Source organism: Bacillus rossius, chromosome 11 (genome assembly GCF_032445375.1).
Source record: "Bacillus rossius redtenbacheri isolate Brsri chromosome 11, Brsri_v3, whole genome shotgun sequence".
Taxonomy (NCBI): Eukaryota; Metazoa; Arthropoda; class Insecta; order Phasmatodea; family Bacillidae; genus Bacillus; species Bacillus rossius.
Window position 1 is genome coordinate 54,182,104 of NC_086338.1, and position 16,647 is coordinate 54,198,750.

The 16,647-nt window shown below is 41.3% G+C and overlaps 2 protein-coding genes across 2 annotated transcripts in view; both read right to left on the bottom strand.

The window, feature by feature from the left end:
• The window catches only part of LOC134537007 (uncharacterized), a 221,554-nt gene extending 212,594 nt beyond the window's left edge, over positions 1-8,960 (bottom strand). Inside the window, exon 1 of the mRNA XM_063377178.1 lies at positions 8,847-8,960. The gene's annotated coding sequence lies outside the window, so the exon portion shown is untranslated. The remainder of the gene's footprint in view (positions 1-8,846) is intronic.
• LOC134536478 (slit homolog 2 protein-like) lies at positions 119-16,103 on the bottom strand. The gene is made up of 4 exons (XM_063376198.1): positions 15,709-16,103; positions 3,006-3,245; positions 230-2,413; positions 119-132 (listed from the first exon to the last, which is right to left on the bottom strand). Exons 2-4 carry the CDS (start codon positions 3,025-3,027, stop codon positions 119-121), a joined length of 2,220 nt encoding a protein of 739 aa, XP_063232268.1. The 5' UTR covers positions 3,028-3,245; positions 15,709-16,103.
• Positions 16,104-16,647: the final 544 nt, after the last annotated feature.

Below are 16,647 nucleotides of genomic sequence, written 5' to 3' on the forward strand. Positions count from 1 at the left end.
ACACAAGCTACTCGATTGTGTGACATGTTAAGATATTGTAGTTGTCCCATCTTCGGAAAAAAACCGGTATGGACGAACTCGATATCGTTTTGGGAAAAATCTAGGACAGTGAGCTGGTCTAGATTTTCGAAACTGCCTCTCAAAATGGTGATGTTGCTCCGTGCCAAAATCAGAATTTGGATTCCCTTTAATTTTTCGAAAGAGTCGCCAGTTATGACAGGCAGGGAACTGTCTTTGATCTCCAGGAGATCGAGCGCGCTTGCCTCGAACAGATCGCCCGGCGAGCTGGAGTTGATGAGAAAGCCGGTGATCCTGCACGACTTCAAGGATCTGAGGCTCTTGAAGTGGACCGCGCCCAGGAGATGTCTGGACGTGGCCAGCTCGCACGTCTCTCTCAGTTCCAGCACCTGCAGGGCGGGAAGGTTCCGGAGAGTCCCTTCGTGGAACCTCGTGAGGTTCCGGAAGTCGACGGACAGCAGCCGGAGACGCGCCTGGTTCCCAAACGTGTCCGGGTCGTAGGAGGATATCCTGTTCCCATGCATAGTGAGCATGGTGAGATGGACCAGGTCCTCGAAAGCGTGGGAGCTCAGGCTGGACAGCTGATTGCCGTTCAGATTCAGAAACACGAGGTTGACCAGCCGCTCGAAGACTCCTTCTCCCAAGGAAGTCAGGCCGTTGAAAGAGAGGTCCAGATACCACAGGTCGTGGAAGTTCGGAAAGAAGCCTGGTTCCAAAAAAGTGAGTTCATTGTGAGAGAGCAAGATGCAGTCCACGGAAGAATTAATTCTCGGCAGAGTAGAGAGGCTCACGTACGAACAGTCAACTGCGTATCCACAGAAAATGTCGTAATTCATGCCGATGAAGTCTACGGTGATGGTCGTGAAGGATTCGAAATACTGACACGGGAAGTAACCAGAATCTCCATCAACTTCTGACCAACCATTCTCTTCCGGCGTACTGTTGCAATTTCCATTATTTGCCAAACCGTACGAAGAATTGTCCAACGAATCAGGCTGCGCCGCGTACAGGTCAGTTCCCGTTGGTGGCGGGAATCCATCACAGTTCAAATGTACGCGGTAGTTGTGGTTGAAGATGGACATCAGAACCTGCTTCATGTGGTGTCCGCAAGCTTCGCTGCCGGAGATACTAAGAGATTTGAGGTGCGGAAGTTGCAGGATCTCGTCGAACAATGTCATGTTCCTCCAGCTCAGGTTCGTTTGGTTGAGATCCAGCGCTGTTATGTACCTCTCTTGTCTTATGAATGAAACTGGGAAGAAGAAACCTCGATTTCCTGCGAGAGAAATCTTTATGATCACTAGTGTATGTGAAGAATCACTTATGACGAATATGATTTTGCTAACTTTGTTGTAAGAAAAGTCAACGGAGTGAAACACTTTATCCGTTTCCAAGTTATTTCTAGGAAAGAAGCATGGGAAATTTCCATTTGATCCTGTGCACAGACTCGTGTTGCGAATAAGCCAATTTGTGCTACTGGTCACTATACGTGCGACTGGAATACGACTCAGGTACAGGGATTTCAAGTTATTGTAACTGAAGTTCACATGAGCAATTTCTTCCAAGTTTTGAAAATCATACCGAGATAGGTGTCGAATTGAATTGTGGCTTAAATCCACTGACCTTAGATTCCTCGCCGAAGGAAAAAACATCGAACTGAAAGACCAAATAATATTATGCGACGCACTAAATATTTGCAGTTTTCTAAGGTGCAAAAATATGGTCCCGGGAATGTACGACAAATAGTTGAAATCAAGTTTAAGAGCGTACAGATTTATTAGATCTCTGAAGAGATGGGCATCTACCACACTGATATTGTTATCTTCCAGAGACATTTGACGTAGCTGACCAAGTCCTCTGAACGTGTCGACGTGGATATCGCGAATAACGTTGCAGTTCAGAAATAGGTGTTGCAAATTTTTCGAACCCTGGAAAGTTTCGGGGTGCAGGTAACTTATTCTGTTTCCAGACATGTCGAGCCAAATAAGTAGTCTTTTGTCGGCGAACGTATCTGGGCCGATCGTTCTGAGCCTGTTGTTTTGCAGGAGCAGCAGGTGAAGTCTTTCCATGCCGCCGAAGCAGTGGCGGTCTGTGGTCTCTATGAGGTTGTTGGACAGGTCCAGCACCGCTATGTACGGCAGGAGACTGCACCCCGCAGTGGTGACTCCCTTCTGACACCCCCTGGTCCAGAACTGCCCCGAGAGGCTGGTGACGTTGTTGCCGGAGAAGAGGAGGGCCTCGGTGCCTCTGGGCACGGCCTGAGGAACGTCGCGCAAGCCCAGGTTCGCCAAGTCCTGGTACGACAGGTTGCTGAGGATAACGGCGTCTTTCACAGTTACGTTCCTTACTTCGTCGAACATAACGTCTGTGATGAGGGCCAGGACTAGGAACATGCATCCTGCAACAAAGATGATTGTGTGTCAATATTTTTTTTATTTAAAATTTTAATAACCAGGGCTAATTATTCTATGTTTGAAATTGTTTTCTAATGAAAATCCGCATTCTACATTTGAAAATAATATTCAGCCCCAAATGCATGTGGCTATTATTAAAAACTGCATCAACCTAACAATATGTTAGGGCTTCAAAGGATTTAAGTAAAACGTTGATACCAGTTTCTAGCCTCGCGCAGGGCACCGTTTATTAAAACGGCTGCCGATCTGGTTCCTTTGCTGGGTTTACGGTTTTGACACGTTCTGGAATACGGGCCCGCGAGTTAGGTTACGGTGCGCTCCCAACAAGGCAGTGCTTGTTCGTGACCTTTGCCCGAAGGTCTTGGAATACCACTACATGCAACTCTCGGCAACTGCTACCCTGAAGATGGCTGTCGCAATGTCGCCCGAAACGTCGGAACCGTTGCTTCCTACTCACCGATCAATCTCAAAGTGTCCGCGAAAGCACTCGAACTTCACTTAGCTGGCTGGTGATGCACGTTGCAAAGGGCCGAACAAAGCACGTTGGGTAATTGACTACAGATGCATTTCACGCACCTGCAGGCAGCGGTGGCGCCATGTTCCTTATAGAATCAGGCACCGGGAGGTCACGAGGTCAGCAGACGAGAGAAAACGGGCAGGCGCCATCGCGCCGTCGGTCCTCTGGCGCTGTTCTTGTCTCCGGCAACACCGCAGAGAAGGTTTTACACTTTTTTTTTAAGTGGAACTTCTTTGCTGATGATTCCAGTAACGCTGTTTACTCCACCCAACTCTTCTATTGGCTGTTTCGCCATGCGTCTGTAACAGAAAAAAAAAAAAAAGTGTGTGCTTAAGAGTCCACGCGCGACAGGTGTGAAACTTCTTGCTAGTCTTAAAACACTCCCTGTGCACATTTTCGAAAGCAATCAAGGGCCTTGCAAATTAGCTAGGGACCGGAAAAATTCGCGGTTTCGATGGCCTTCAGGATAGACTACACATTCCCCTGTACACTCGGGAAAATAACGCAAGTTCATTGGCTGCCGACTTGTAAGTCATCTGGTTTGTCTGTGATTCGATCCTTCTATGGTCGAGAGTTGTTAACTGGTTGAGATTCGTCCAGATGAACAGTAAGCCAATAGCAAAATCGTCTAAAAGGTTTTATGTATTTGAATTATAGCCCTATCGCCGAATGAATCCGCGAAAACTTTCCGGTCTCTGGCAATTACTCCCTCGGTGCCGTACGACGTCCAGGTCACCGCTCAGACCTCGTGGTTGTCTCCGGCACGACGAGGAGATACAGCACCAGCACAGACACACCTCTGACTAGCCGGGCTGGTATAACCCGACAAGATAGAGCTGAACCTTTTACTGCGCATGCGCGAGTTCCCGAGGACCGTCGAGGGGAAGTAGGGGAAGGGAGTGACTCCGCCCTTGTCCTTGTCCGTCGCGTCGGCCCGACTTACACGAACACGGTATCGTACCCACGCAGTTGGCCAGTAGCAAAGTAAACTATGTACGAAGAAATAACTCTTCGCCGCAGCTTTGCGCGGGCAACACTCAAGTATTTAATACCTTTTTTTTGTATGTATCTGAGCTCATCTCGCTCAGTCTAAGTTGTACGCCTATTGTTAAGAATGTAAAGAGTAAGGCTAAGTATATAAACAAAAAACCATAACGACAAAAGGATGGCAAGAAAAAAACTAAGTTATTTTTAATGTAATAACTATATTGAATGAGATTATTGGGAACTAGGATTTCGTCAGCTTTTTCCAATACGCCAATCGTCTACAAAGGAAACGTAAGTTATTTAACAAGTTATTTTACAAACACGAATAACAAACTTTACTGTCAATTAATACAAACAAGGCAGACGCCCACACACAAATAAAATTAACGCAGCGAAAAAGTAAACCCAGGGCCTGAGATACACATTTTGAGCATTTTACATTATCGGAAAGGATTTGTTATGAATTAAGAAGGCGGACACTCCAGACAAAAACGCTAGAAAGTTGAGAGTTTAAAAATCACTATGTTGCGGTCTTGCGTCGTTCTTTGTTTAGGAACCATCACATCGTTCAACTGTTGTTTAATTTCTGGAAAACATGGTTACCATCAAGAACGCCAGAGTCGGGATTCGAACCCGTTGGCAATTAGTTTTACAAAGGAATTTTTGTAAAAGTACAAAAACATTTATAACTATGTATAACAGGGAAGTACGGTTAAAATTTATTTGAACGCGACTCACCTATTCCGAGCTCGAGTCTGAGTTCAGACATTCGGCCGTTTCTGTAGTGCTAGATCCTGTGTCACCCGAAGAACTTTCGTCACATGATGAGTCAAGATTCACTATTATCTTGTCGATTTCGATGTCCACTATTGCATCGTTCTTGAAATATTCGGCTTCAATGTTTTTAACGTGATCACAGCACTTTTTCCACTGTTCCACCGTATAGGAACAAAATAATTTCTCACACAGTTTTCGTTTATCGTCCAGAGATGTAGATATTTCCTCGCAAACTTTTGCTTTGAAATCTGCCCACACTAGTTCAATCGGATTCAAATCCGGGTGGTAAGGAGGCAAACGAATAGTGTCATGGCCACACTCCTCTATTATTTGATCCACTTTGAATCTTTTTGTGCTTTGGTGGGATTTTACCAAAAGTAGCAAATCGGCTTTGGTCATGTGTGTGGAGAATTGAATGTTGTTGGCTTTTAACCAGTCTTGGATGCCAGATTTCAGAGTAGTGGTCGTAGGCTTTTTATTTATTTGGACATTGTGGTAGCTGGCATTGTCTAGAACTATGACACTATTTTCAGGTAAATTTGGAAGTAGCTTCTGTCTTACCCAGGTAGAAAAATTTTGGTAGTTCATGTCATCATGATAATCACCAGACTTTTGTTTTGATTTGAAAATTAATAAAGCATTAGAAACGAAGCCTTCTTCTCCACCAGCATGCACGATTATCAAACGTGGCCCCTTGCCAATTGATTCTGTTACACCTACTTCAGTGCTCGACTGCCAGCAGGAATTAACGCAATGTGTTGCATGTAGGTATGTTTCGTCAACATACACGATATTTCTACCTGCATTTCGATATTTACGAATTGTTTGTAGATACCTCCCCCTCCAAGCAGAAATTTCCGGTTTTTCTACCAAAATCTTTCTTTTTGATTGGCATTTCTTCCACCTAAATCCTATACGTTTTAACAAATGCCGCAAGTACTCTCTACTGCAATTTAAAACTCCGTCCTCTCGTAATGCCCTGGTCAGTTTCTTTAATGTTGGAATTGTTTTTCTAACGGTGTAAAACTCGTGAATTTTCCGCCGTATAGCGCCGCACGTAAAGTCATCTACTTCGATTCTTTTTTTTCGCTCCTTATTCTTTCCCGTGGGAGTAGAAAAACTTAAACTATTTTTGCTTTTTACTTTACCTTCTGCCAAAATTCTTTTTACAGTTGAGTGAGAAACCCTTGTTGCAGCACTTGTTGCTTCGACAATGTTGTACTTCAAATTATGTAATCGCTTTTGCTCTTTCAAATGTGTTGCCACATTGTACACAATCTCCCGTGCCTGTCCCCGCAACGGCGTGCCGCTTAAAATCCGTGACTTATGACCCGACGTTGATGCCATGGATAGCGTTGGATCGTGTAACTAGGACCGCGAGCTGACGACACCGGACCACTGTTTCCCGGAAGCGAGCGACAGCTCAACTGGCCCCCACCCCCGCCAGAAGCTTCGGTCACGTGACTGCCACCTCCCTCCCCAGCTCATCCAAGGTTCTTTTGTAACTTGTCTGATTATAGCTCCGCTGGTGGGAGCTGCTGGCGTCTCACTCCCTCGACCGGCCCGACCGCTGAAGACCACGTCCGTCGGGGGAACTGGAGTTGCTGGCTGCTAGAGAGGCACGTACGGTATCTCCGGCCGGGAAGCCACTTCCTCCCCGCCACGAGGGGGAGATACCCCCCCCCGGCCTGGAGGCGACCGGTCGCTACACAGTAAAGTCGAGGTGGCCAAACGGCGAACAAGGCTCCACGTTGTTATGACTCGCTCTGAGCACTCTGGCAAGCGGCTTCGAGGCTCGCCCTGAGTCAAACACGAGGTGTCAGCAGTTTCAACACCGCCAGCGAAACAGCGACGCGGGTCGCCGAAGGCCGGCCGCCGCTGCGAGAGAAAAAGGGACAACACGGAACATCAACACGGACGCGGACAGAAGGATAAAAACGACAGCCACCACCGAGAAGGGGCTTCTTCTGGTCACCGGCGACTGGACGGCTGGAGTCGCGACATCGGAACCACGGAGCGCCGTGGTCGTCGAGATCCTGCCGCGAGCGCGACCCAGCACAGCGTGGGTAAGGAACCTGCCGAGGTGTGGTAGCGAGGCTCCCTGATCATTGTCGGAATTAGGTGACAGCTAACACTGTAATAGTACGTGACAGTAAATCAAGTCTCTATATTGAATTGTCTTTCATTCTTAATCTTGAGCCCCCTATCACCCTGTCTTGGAATAGTCAAGAATTGAGATCATCTTAAAGTTTAATCATAACAATGTGTTCAAGGCGCCATTTACAAACTGCTCAACACTTCTTGGAAGCCTATAATTATGAATAACATTTAATAGCCAATTGCATTTGAGTTCACGAGCTTCGTGAATTTTTCCGGTCTCTAGACATAAGTGACAGAAAATTTAAGACAACTGATAACAAGCACCCCACGCTTATTTTCCATTAAAATTTACTGTTTTTTTCATTACTTGATTCTTATTTTAAACTTATTGAAAAAAAAAAGGGGGGGGGGGGGGTTGTCTGTAAAGTCAGTTTACGGACGATAATTTTACGTGATAACGTCATTAGAAAACATTGATGAAAAATTGCACACTTTTTTTTTTGATTTTCAAATATTATTTACAGTTTTTGCAAATTTAATTTAAATTATTTGTTTAAATATAATCACGAACAATTAGTAACAGAAATAAACTGAAATCAAATAATGTCAATAAATTGTTACCTAATTTGAAATTACGTAATTGGACAAATAAATCAAATTGCTGCTTTTAAAAAGCCCGCCTTAACCTGTTTGATATTATAGAATGGTTAGCCGGTTCTTGCACGCTCGGCTCAGGTGGAACGTGACAATGAGTCATGCTTTTTCGTGCGTGCAGCCGGCGCGTTCATAGATTTATAAGACGTTATCACGTCAAAAATTAAGTTATACAACGTTGTAGTTAATTCTTTCACTGTTGAACAAATTACTTAAATTCAAAGATTATGTTTCACTTTTTAAATCATACAACAAGAAAAGCATGCTTTATAGTTTTTTTAAATATATAATTTTTTTATGTGTAACATCTTAGCTCTCGGTATATAGCATTTGGTGGGAGTAATTACGCGAATGGAATGGAATGGAAGTCGCATGGAATGGAAATGTGCAACCACGATGCTGACATCTATGGCTTTAAAGTATCAACTGTTTAATGATTTCTAACAAATGGACAGTATTTTAATAAAATTCTTTGTCGAAAATCAGGTTCAATGCCGGGATTCTTTTTTACTGGAGCCGTTTTCATTATATAGTTTAACCTTTCGTTCTGCAAATAGAATAATTCAATAGTCGACGTAGCTGCTCCGGCAGCAAACTCTTGCAGCGGGTGCAAAAAAACTGCGTTTGATTCGCGTCAAGAAATGTGGTTGAAAACACAATTTATGTATACTTATCACGCTTGGAATTATTTTTAAAGCATTCTACGTTAAATTTAATGTCCGAGTTTCTTATTATTAGGGACCGGAAAAATTCGCGGTTTCGATGGCCTTCGGGATAGACTGCACATTCTCCTATACACTCGGGCAAATAACGCAAGTTCATTGGCTGCCGACTTGTGAGTGTTCTCGGCTGGTTTGTTTGTGATTCGATCCTTCTTTCGTTGAGCGTTTTTAATTGGTTGCGATTCGTCCAGACGAACAGTAAGCCAATAGCAAACAAATCTGAAAGGTATATGTATTTGAATTCTAGCCTATCGCCGAATGCATCCGCGAATTTTTTCCGGTCTCTACTTATTATAAGTAGGGACCGGAAAAATTCGCGGGTTCAATGACCTGTAGAATGAACTCCATAGTTATACGTACACTCGGTCGAATATCACCCACTCATTGGCTGCTGTATTGTGAGACGCCCCAACATAGCAGCCTGTGATTCGATACAGCTTTGGTTGGGTGTATCTCATTGGCTCAGAGTCATCCAGGTGAGTTGTGGGCCAATAGCAAAAGGCAGCACTGAGGTATAACTATTTTTATTTTAGCCTATCGCGAAATTTTCCGGTCTCTAATTATAAGTGTATTTGTAACATGAGAACACATGAATTTGCTCTTTACCGAGGTTAGATGTTGCAACGTCTCAGGCGAGAACTGAAATACCCGCTCACTTACCGTGGAACAAATGACAATCTGCTGGAAGTTTCGTATTGTTTCTTCCTCGGCTCACTCGCTGCTAAGTCGTTAAAAGTTTCTCTTCTCATAAATGTTCCCAGAGAACGAATTGAAGCACGGAGATCGGCCAATGAAACAGTTCGCAGCAACATTTCGACGTCCTTTTTTTTTGATGTGGCTTGTCATTCCCATCGCTTCGTCCGGCGACCGCACCGCAGCGCACCGCAAGAATAACGAAGTTTGTTCAAATTCTCCGTCACATTGTTGCGAGCAGCTTGGGAGTGTTGTATGGTTCGTGAGCTAGAAACAGGTAAGTGACGTCGTTTTCAAATACCCGTTTATGAATTACACGTCACGCAAATGCACAACTTTCAACTTCTTGCGTTTCCTCCTTCTATGTTTGAAGCAAAGAGTTCCGGAAAGTTTGAAAGATAAGGGAATGTTCCGATAATTTTAATTGCAAGCATCACCGGTTCAATGATTAAGTTTTCGAACAGTGTGAACAAAGGCACATCATACTGTTGAAAATGTCGCATATTTACGTGAACTTCGAGCGAGTGACAAAATTGGCAACCCTGTGTATTCACTGCGTATAGCAGTGCTGCGACTATAACGTAGCTGTTAAGATGTTATTTTGTTTCTTCTTTTTTTTTTACATGATTTTAAATAAATTCATAATATAACATATTTGATTGTTTATAAAACGTTTATTTTACTAAACAAGATCTTATTTAATACTTTTCATGAACTTATTTGAAATGTTTTAATGTCAATCGTAGCAAGTACTGAAAGCATGCGGTATTCAATTTTTGTATTAACCATTCGTTTGTAGCCTTCGTCTTAAAAAAAAAATTCAATATTTTCAGTACATCATTTATTGCATCAATAAAAATGATGTTTTCCAAAAACCATGTAGTAAACCTGAGCTGACCCGTCTTTAGAAATTCGCTACACCACAAAGCGGGTGTTCAATGTAAACATTTAGTTATTATTTATTATATTTACTCATTTTTATGATTATTATGATTATTTTTTCTTAATACTTGAATTTTAAAATATTGTCACACCAAAATTTCAGGGAATAGTAGACTTTCAGAAATACAACGTATACACGTGGAAATTTAAGATATGATTTTGCTTGAGAAAAGAAAACATTAAACACCATATTTTGGTTTCTAATTATTATTTTTGAGCTACTACATAGCTGGACGTACGGTAATAATTGTACTAAGTAGTCTATATCTAATCCTTCTACAATAATTAGAGACCGGAAAAATTCGCGGATTTATTCGGCGATAGGTTAAAATTCAAATACATATACCTTTTAGATGATTTTGCTATTGGCTTACTGTTCATCTGGACGAATCTCAACCAATTAAAAACTCTCAACCATAGAAGGATCGAATCACTGACAAACCAGATGAGACGACTATGCAAGTCAGTAGCCAGTGAACTTGCGTTATTTACCCAAGTGAACAGGGGAATGTGCAGTCTATCCTGAAAGCCATCGAAACCGCGAATTTTTCAGGTCCCTAACAATAATCTTTCTGTGACCTTACGTAGCTATGTTGTTAAAACTGTCTTATTGTCTTCTCTAGGTGTGTATGTGTATGTATACACACAGAAGGGACCGCCGATAATAGAAAATAGTATGGTTTGACCTGATACAGTTTGACAGTGAGGCTTACGAGCGTCCGTTGGTAAAATGGTTCCGCACTTTCAAAAATGTTAGTGGCCTTCAGCTTGACCCTGGTGTCGAGGAAATCCAGCGCCGGAAGTAACCGGGCAGGAAGGAGGTTTTTCCTCGTGGTTCAGAAAGACGTCACCACCGCACAGAGAAGCCTGCACATTTGCCTGACCCCCTTTTTAAAATTATTATTTAAATAATGAGCAGCACGGGAAGAGGAGGCAGGAAAGGGGCAACATTTAGGGCAGGGATGGCGAACCTTTATCGTTGAACGTGTCACCACTAAATGCTATAAAAAAAAAACTTCTTTATTTGCAACTCGGAATTTTTACAACAATCGAAATGTTTACACTTTTATGTTTATTCAAATAAAATAAAAGGTTAGTGTGATTTCTGCTGTTGCAAAACTAGATGATAAATATCTTGTATCGGGCTCGCACTTTCTTGCTTTCGGCGACAAAATACACAAGATTATTTGATTATTGGCGTGTCAGAATGACTGGTTCGCCATCCGTACTTCAAAAGGTGCCCGGAGGCAGAACTCAGGGGAAGCAAGCAGCCTTTCTCGAAGGTCCTTCGTCCTACCCCCGAGCGAGGTGAAGGACCTCGCCCTTGATGAAGTCCTGGGACGCGGCGAGCGCGGAAGGGCCCTCCAGAGCCCTCGCTGACTGGCCCTAGTGCGAGGGGGGTGGCGGGTGAAGAACCCGGGGGGAGAGGTCGCAAACATTTGCTCTTCACTCGTCGGGCTTTTGTCGCCGCGTCGGCCCTGACTAACCGCGGGTAGCGATGAGTCGTTCGTGAAAGATTCGTTCAAAAAGAACGAATCTTGCGATTCGTTCGCGATGTAAAGAACCGGCTCTTTTAGAGCCGGTACCTTGAAAGATTCGGAAGAACGAAAACGCGGAGAGAACGAGAGAACGAGATTAAAGAGAACCGGCCACGCGCCCGGTCTGAATCGTTCGTGAAATTATTCATGACGTCAGGAGTCTGAAGAATTAGTAATCACAGCGTGCGCATGTTCACAAGAGCAAACGATAACTGATCATATAAAATAGGGTAACATGAAAAGTATCTATACCTGAAAATGTCAACTATTAAGTAGTGGTTTAAAATTGCTTTTTCACGTTCACATACCCAAATTTGGAAATAAAAAACTTAAAAAAAAAAAAAAAAAAACGTATGGATTAAAAATAACAGGGAAAGTAACTACAAACGTTCACACTTACCATTTTTGGGTTAATTAATGTACTTCATTTGTCTCTCTTCATACTAAATCGCAGTAGTAGTATTACATTTTTGTATATTTTTTTCTAAATGTGTTGGTCTACACGTAAACACTTTACTGTCACTAGAGTGTAAATAGCCTGTATACTAATATTTTTAACTTAAAAAGTAATAAAATATAAATAATCTTGTTTCATATACGCAACTGTGATTCACTGGCTACGAAAAGCAATGTTCAAATACTAGCTATAGTGCGATTACAAAGTTAAGAAAAATCACTTTCGTAAAATTCTTAGATTTAATGCTCCCGTATTATAGAGAATCACTGCAGGAAGCATTTGCAGCGATCAACAGTCAATATTTTTTAACAGTCAGTACCTATACAACTAGACGTTTGAAATTTCATTTACCCATGCAGAGTAGATAAAGATAACCACCCACGCTATCCAGCCTCCCCTCGTCATCGGGTCACGCGATAACGAGGGGAGGCTGGAAGCAAACACGTAGCTAATACTCTAAAGGATGAACGAGTTACGACACCTGATAAAAGAGCCAGATCCCATACACAGAAAAGAACGAAATGAACGAGATGAACGAATCATTTCACGGAACTGATCCAAAAGAACCGATTCGGTCTTAAGAACCGTTCTGCCCATCACTAACCGCGGGGCGAACCCTCCCGTGAGCTTCTTCTCCCGACCCCCCCCCCCCCCTCTTCCACACTACCCGGCTGAGCTGAGTGACGCTATCTGTTGGGTGGGCCCATAACTTCCAGCAAAAAAAGATCGGGATAGATGTTCTAGTACAAAGTTTTATGTTAGGAATGCCAATTTATCAACTTGACGACTTATTGCTTAGTAAAAGTGATTACAACAGTGCGAAGACCACTTAATGCTATTTTGTAATAATAAAAAAGTCATGTTACGTAGAAATGAGTACGAGATGCAAACATTTCTGGTTTTCCACACCACAAAATGGAGTGAATTAATTGTCACTGGTTTGTTTGCCTGATAATAGCATATGCATTCCATTACTTCTCACGGTCAATGCAGCTATGTTAGCAATATATTATGAAAGCCACCATCTAGCAGACGGGCCGAAAACTGCTTCAAAAAACTATTTCTCAGATTCAGCAGAATACAGTTTCTCCCCCATGGTCGGTTGAAATATCACTGTTATAGTCTGGGCCAACGGATTTTCGCGACGCATCCGACATCTGTCGGCAGCGTTAGTAAGTAACTACTTCAACTACCAAATGATTGTCCCGTGTCATCTGACCAGCAATTTGTGAGCACATTTTTTTTCAACGCATAAATAAATAAGGGTTATGTAAGTTAACCATTCCAACCACGACACATTAATTTATAATATTTGCTAGTGACTTAATTATTAATAGTATTAATTAATTTTTTAAAGCAGCAATTACACCTGAGCATTGTAATATCTCCACAATTTCTTGCCACAAATAGATGGATAAATATAAAAAGTTCTCTAGTCCCGCCAAAATGGCTTTTAACTCTAATTGGTTGTTACGCCATGTGTTCGCAACAGAAATAAAATATGTTAATTACCCTTTTATGCACACGACCGTCCTATGGGCTGTTGTGAATCAGTAGGTTCGAAAACATGGCGGTCAAATCTTGTGCGCATGATCTCCTGATTACTGTTATTTAATATTTTTTTTCTAATTCTGAACTCAGATGACAAAGGATGGCAACTCAAATAATCCCATATGTACCCAAGTAGTGTTTAAAATCGGCACGACAGAGTGCAATACTTACAATTAAATATTAATTGAAATGTTTATGACGGAATTAAATAATAGTACACAACGTGCATTATTTGATATTGTTAAATCGTGATCGATTCTGTAATTACTGAAGAAAATGAAATTACCAGGTATAATAGTCAATAATATAAAGAAAAAAACATTTTTCAACCACCTTTCTGAAATTTTGTCGAACATGCTAATAGTTAGGGACACCTGTATTTCGCGAATACATTTCGTGTCAAGGTATGTCACAAAACACTGTAGCTTTTTCTTAGAGTAATGGCGAATCGTGTGCGTGCAGCAGTACGGTACCCACATTCCCATTGGCCCCGTCAAGTGCGGGAAAACACCTCTCGCCAACCACAGCCAATAACTACAAGAAAAAAACTACGGTGTTTTGCGATGTACCTAGACACGAAATGTATTCGCGAAATACAGGTGTCCCTACTAATAGTTATCTAGGGTTTCCATTCGAGCTTAAAAAAAAAATGATACACGATGTTATCGTCACACACTTTCGATCACATTTGTAATTTCAAAGATGGTAGTGTAGTCGGTGATAGTATAAGATTACAGAAAAACCAGATTGAATTTGTCTCTTGGCTACATTAGTGTTGCACACTATCGACTAATTTCTACTATCGAACAGTTGTTCGATAGTTTTATTCGAATAACTTTTCATTCGCTGCAAGCTGCAACATTGTTCTTAGTGACTGAATAAACAATCTTTTAAACATAATCTCAAAAATTTAATAATCAGATTACATCTTAAGACTTTACTTGCTTGTTCATTTCGTAAATTATTAATTCTTGTGTGTTTTTACGGTAACTTTAATCCAACCTAACCATTTCACATCCACTTTAAGTAAATCGGTTTGTTTATTAAAGTTTTTATTTCGTGAAATTTCTTACTGTTCATTGTCAAATAATAATTACAGCTACCAGTTAAGTGGCAATTCTGAATTAAGAGTCACTATTCTGGAAAAATTTGAATAAAAATTACAAATACTTTTTTTTTATTATTTCAAGGCATATTTTGGAATCATTGTCTAAGGCGTATTGATACATACCTACTTGCAAGTTGTTTTTTTTTTTTTTTTTTTACCAATAGCTTGCATTTTAATGAGTGGTAAGGTTATATTACAAATATTAAGTCAAGTTTGATACATTAAAAATACTTTAAAAAGTTGTTAATTCTCCTGGAAAAAAAAATTATTTTCTTCCATCCAATGCAATGTTTATTAAGATTGTGTGGATATTTTGATTAGCTACAGTAAAAATACTGCAAAATCTTTTTAAATTACCGATTTCATATGTAGCTAACAAAGTTTTAAGTAGTATTTTTATGTAGCTAACCTAAACTACAGTTCACAAATGTGAACAGTATTTTTACTGTAGATAATCTAGCTACCATTTTCATATTATGCAAATTTTTTTTTGTATTTAACTTAACTACTTATCAAATACTGATAAACTACTTTAAGTATCCCATTTGCAGTCTTCCCATTCGAGACTAGCACATATGTTGGAGTGCCGTCGTGTATGACCAACACTCTATTGCTGCTGGTTCTCCCACTACATACGATCAGAATTTTCCTAAAGCTTGTCAATTGTAGCCCCATAAGCAAAGAAGATTCACTGTAAAAATATTCTGAAAACACACGTTTTAAGCCATTTCCAATCTAAAATGAAATACTGAAACTTCTGCCTTTAGTGTAACCTTAAATTTTTCTTGTAAACAGTCACCATTCTGATAAATCAAGCAGTTTTGAAATGGCGTGGTTTCTTCTGAAGCTCTTCACACCGTACGTGCTTCCGGGCAGGCGGGGGCCTCTGAGACTACGAGGGGCGACGAGGAGCGAATGGAATGAAACGGCGCAAAAAAAAAGCGGGAATGCAACGAGAAAACTCAGAGTTTCATGGCAACATCACAACATTCCCACTTGCGAAAAAAAAAATTCCGGGATCAAATGAAGGTCGGGCAACCAAACGACTTTCAGAGCTTCCAAGCACTAACACCCCCATTTACAAACAGTTCAAGATTCTTTAAAGTAGCAGTTTGTTAAGTCGTATGTGTAAATGTATACTTCAGGTTAATTCAGACACTGCTTAGTCCTCCCGTGCTGTTAAAGCTCTTGTGTCTAGACACACCACCACCTTAAGTCCTTGAGCAAACCTACCTTTATCCTGTATCAGTCCCTCCGATGAGTGTCTCACCCACTCCGGGTGTCTATCAAGAAACGTCGTACAGCGGCCTTCTCTGTAGGCTGAGTTAAGGCTGGTTTACATCTAGTCGAGTGGCGAGTAATTTAGTAAACTCACAGTGTGTGGGCAGAACTGTTTAGTCGAGTGTTAAAGTAAAACAGCGAGTGAGCTTGAACCAATAAAATTGATGGTTCCAAACCTGGTGGTAAATACACCTGCGGGGGTAAAACAGCTATTCTGCGGGGGGTAATAATGGTGGTAATTTTTGTTATGTGGATAATAGAATGACAGATCAGCACCGCATGTGTAGGCCAAATTAGAATTTCTTGGACTACGCAAGAACAGCACTTTCAAAGTGGAATTTCAAATTTATGACCTTGGTACATTTTGGCGTAAAGTAGGTGCTGAATATCCTATTATAGCTGAAAGAACTCTAAAAATGATAATACATTTTACTACCACTTATAGATGTGAGAGTGGTTTCTCATCTTTAGTAACAGTAAAAACAAAGACCAGAAACCGTCTCAATGTGGAACATGACGAGATGCGCATTAAGTGAAACTAAAACTTACATAAAAAAAATTGCAAATACAAAAAAATACCCCACTTTCACATTAACTGTCATTAATTATTTAAGGAAGCACATTGAAATATTTTTGTGCAATTTTATGATTAATAGAGGCAACTTTTTGTATGCATGTGTTGTTTCCTTCGATAAAACTGTAAAAGAGGGTAAAATCGGTTTCCTTGTCAGGTCATAGTAGAGGTAACAAGACTGAAAAGGTTAGGAACAGGGGAGACTTGAATGAACAGTAGACGGTCGAGTAGCTTTCACCCCTCCCCCCCTCTCCCCAGCAAAAAAAACACTCGCACCTTTACTGGAAAGGTATGCACGACCTATGTTTCAAAACATT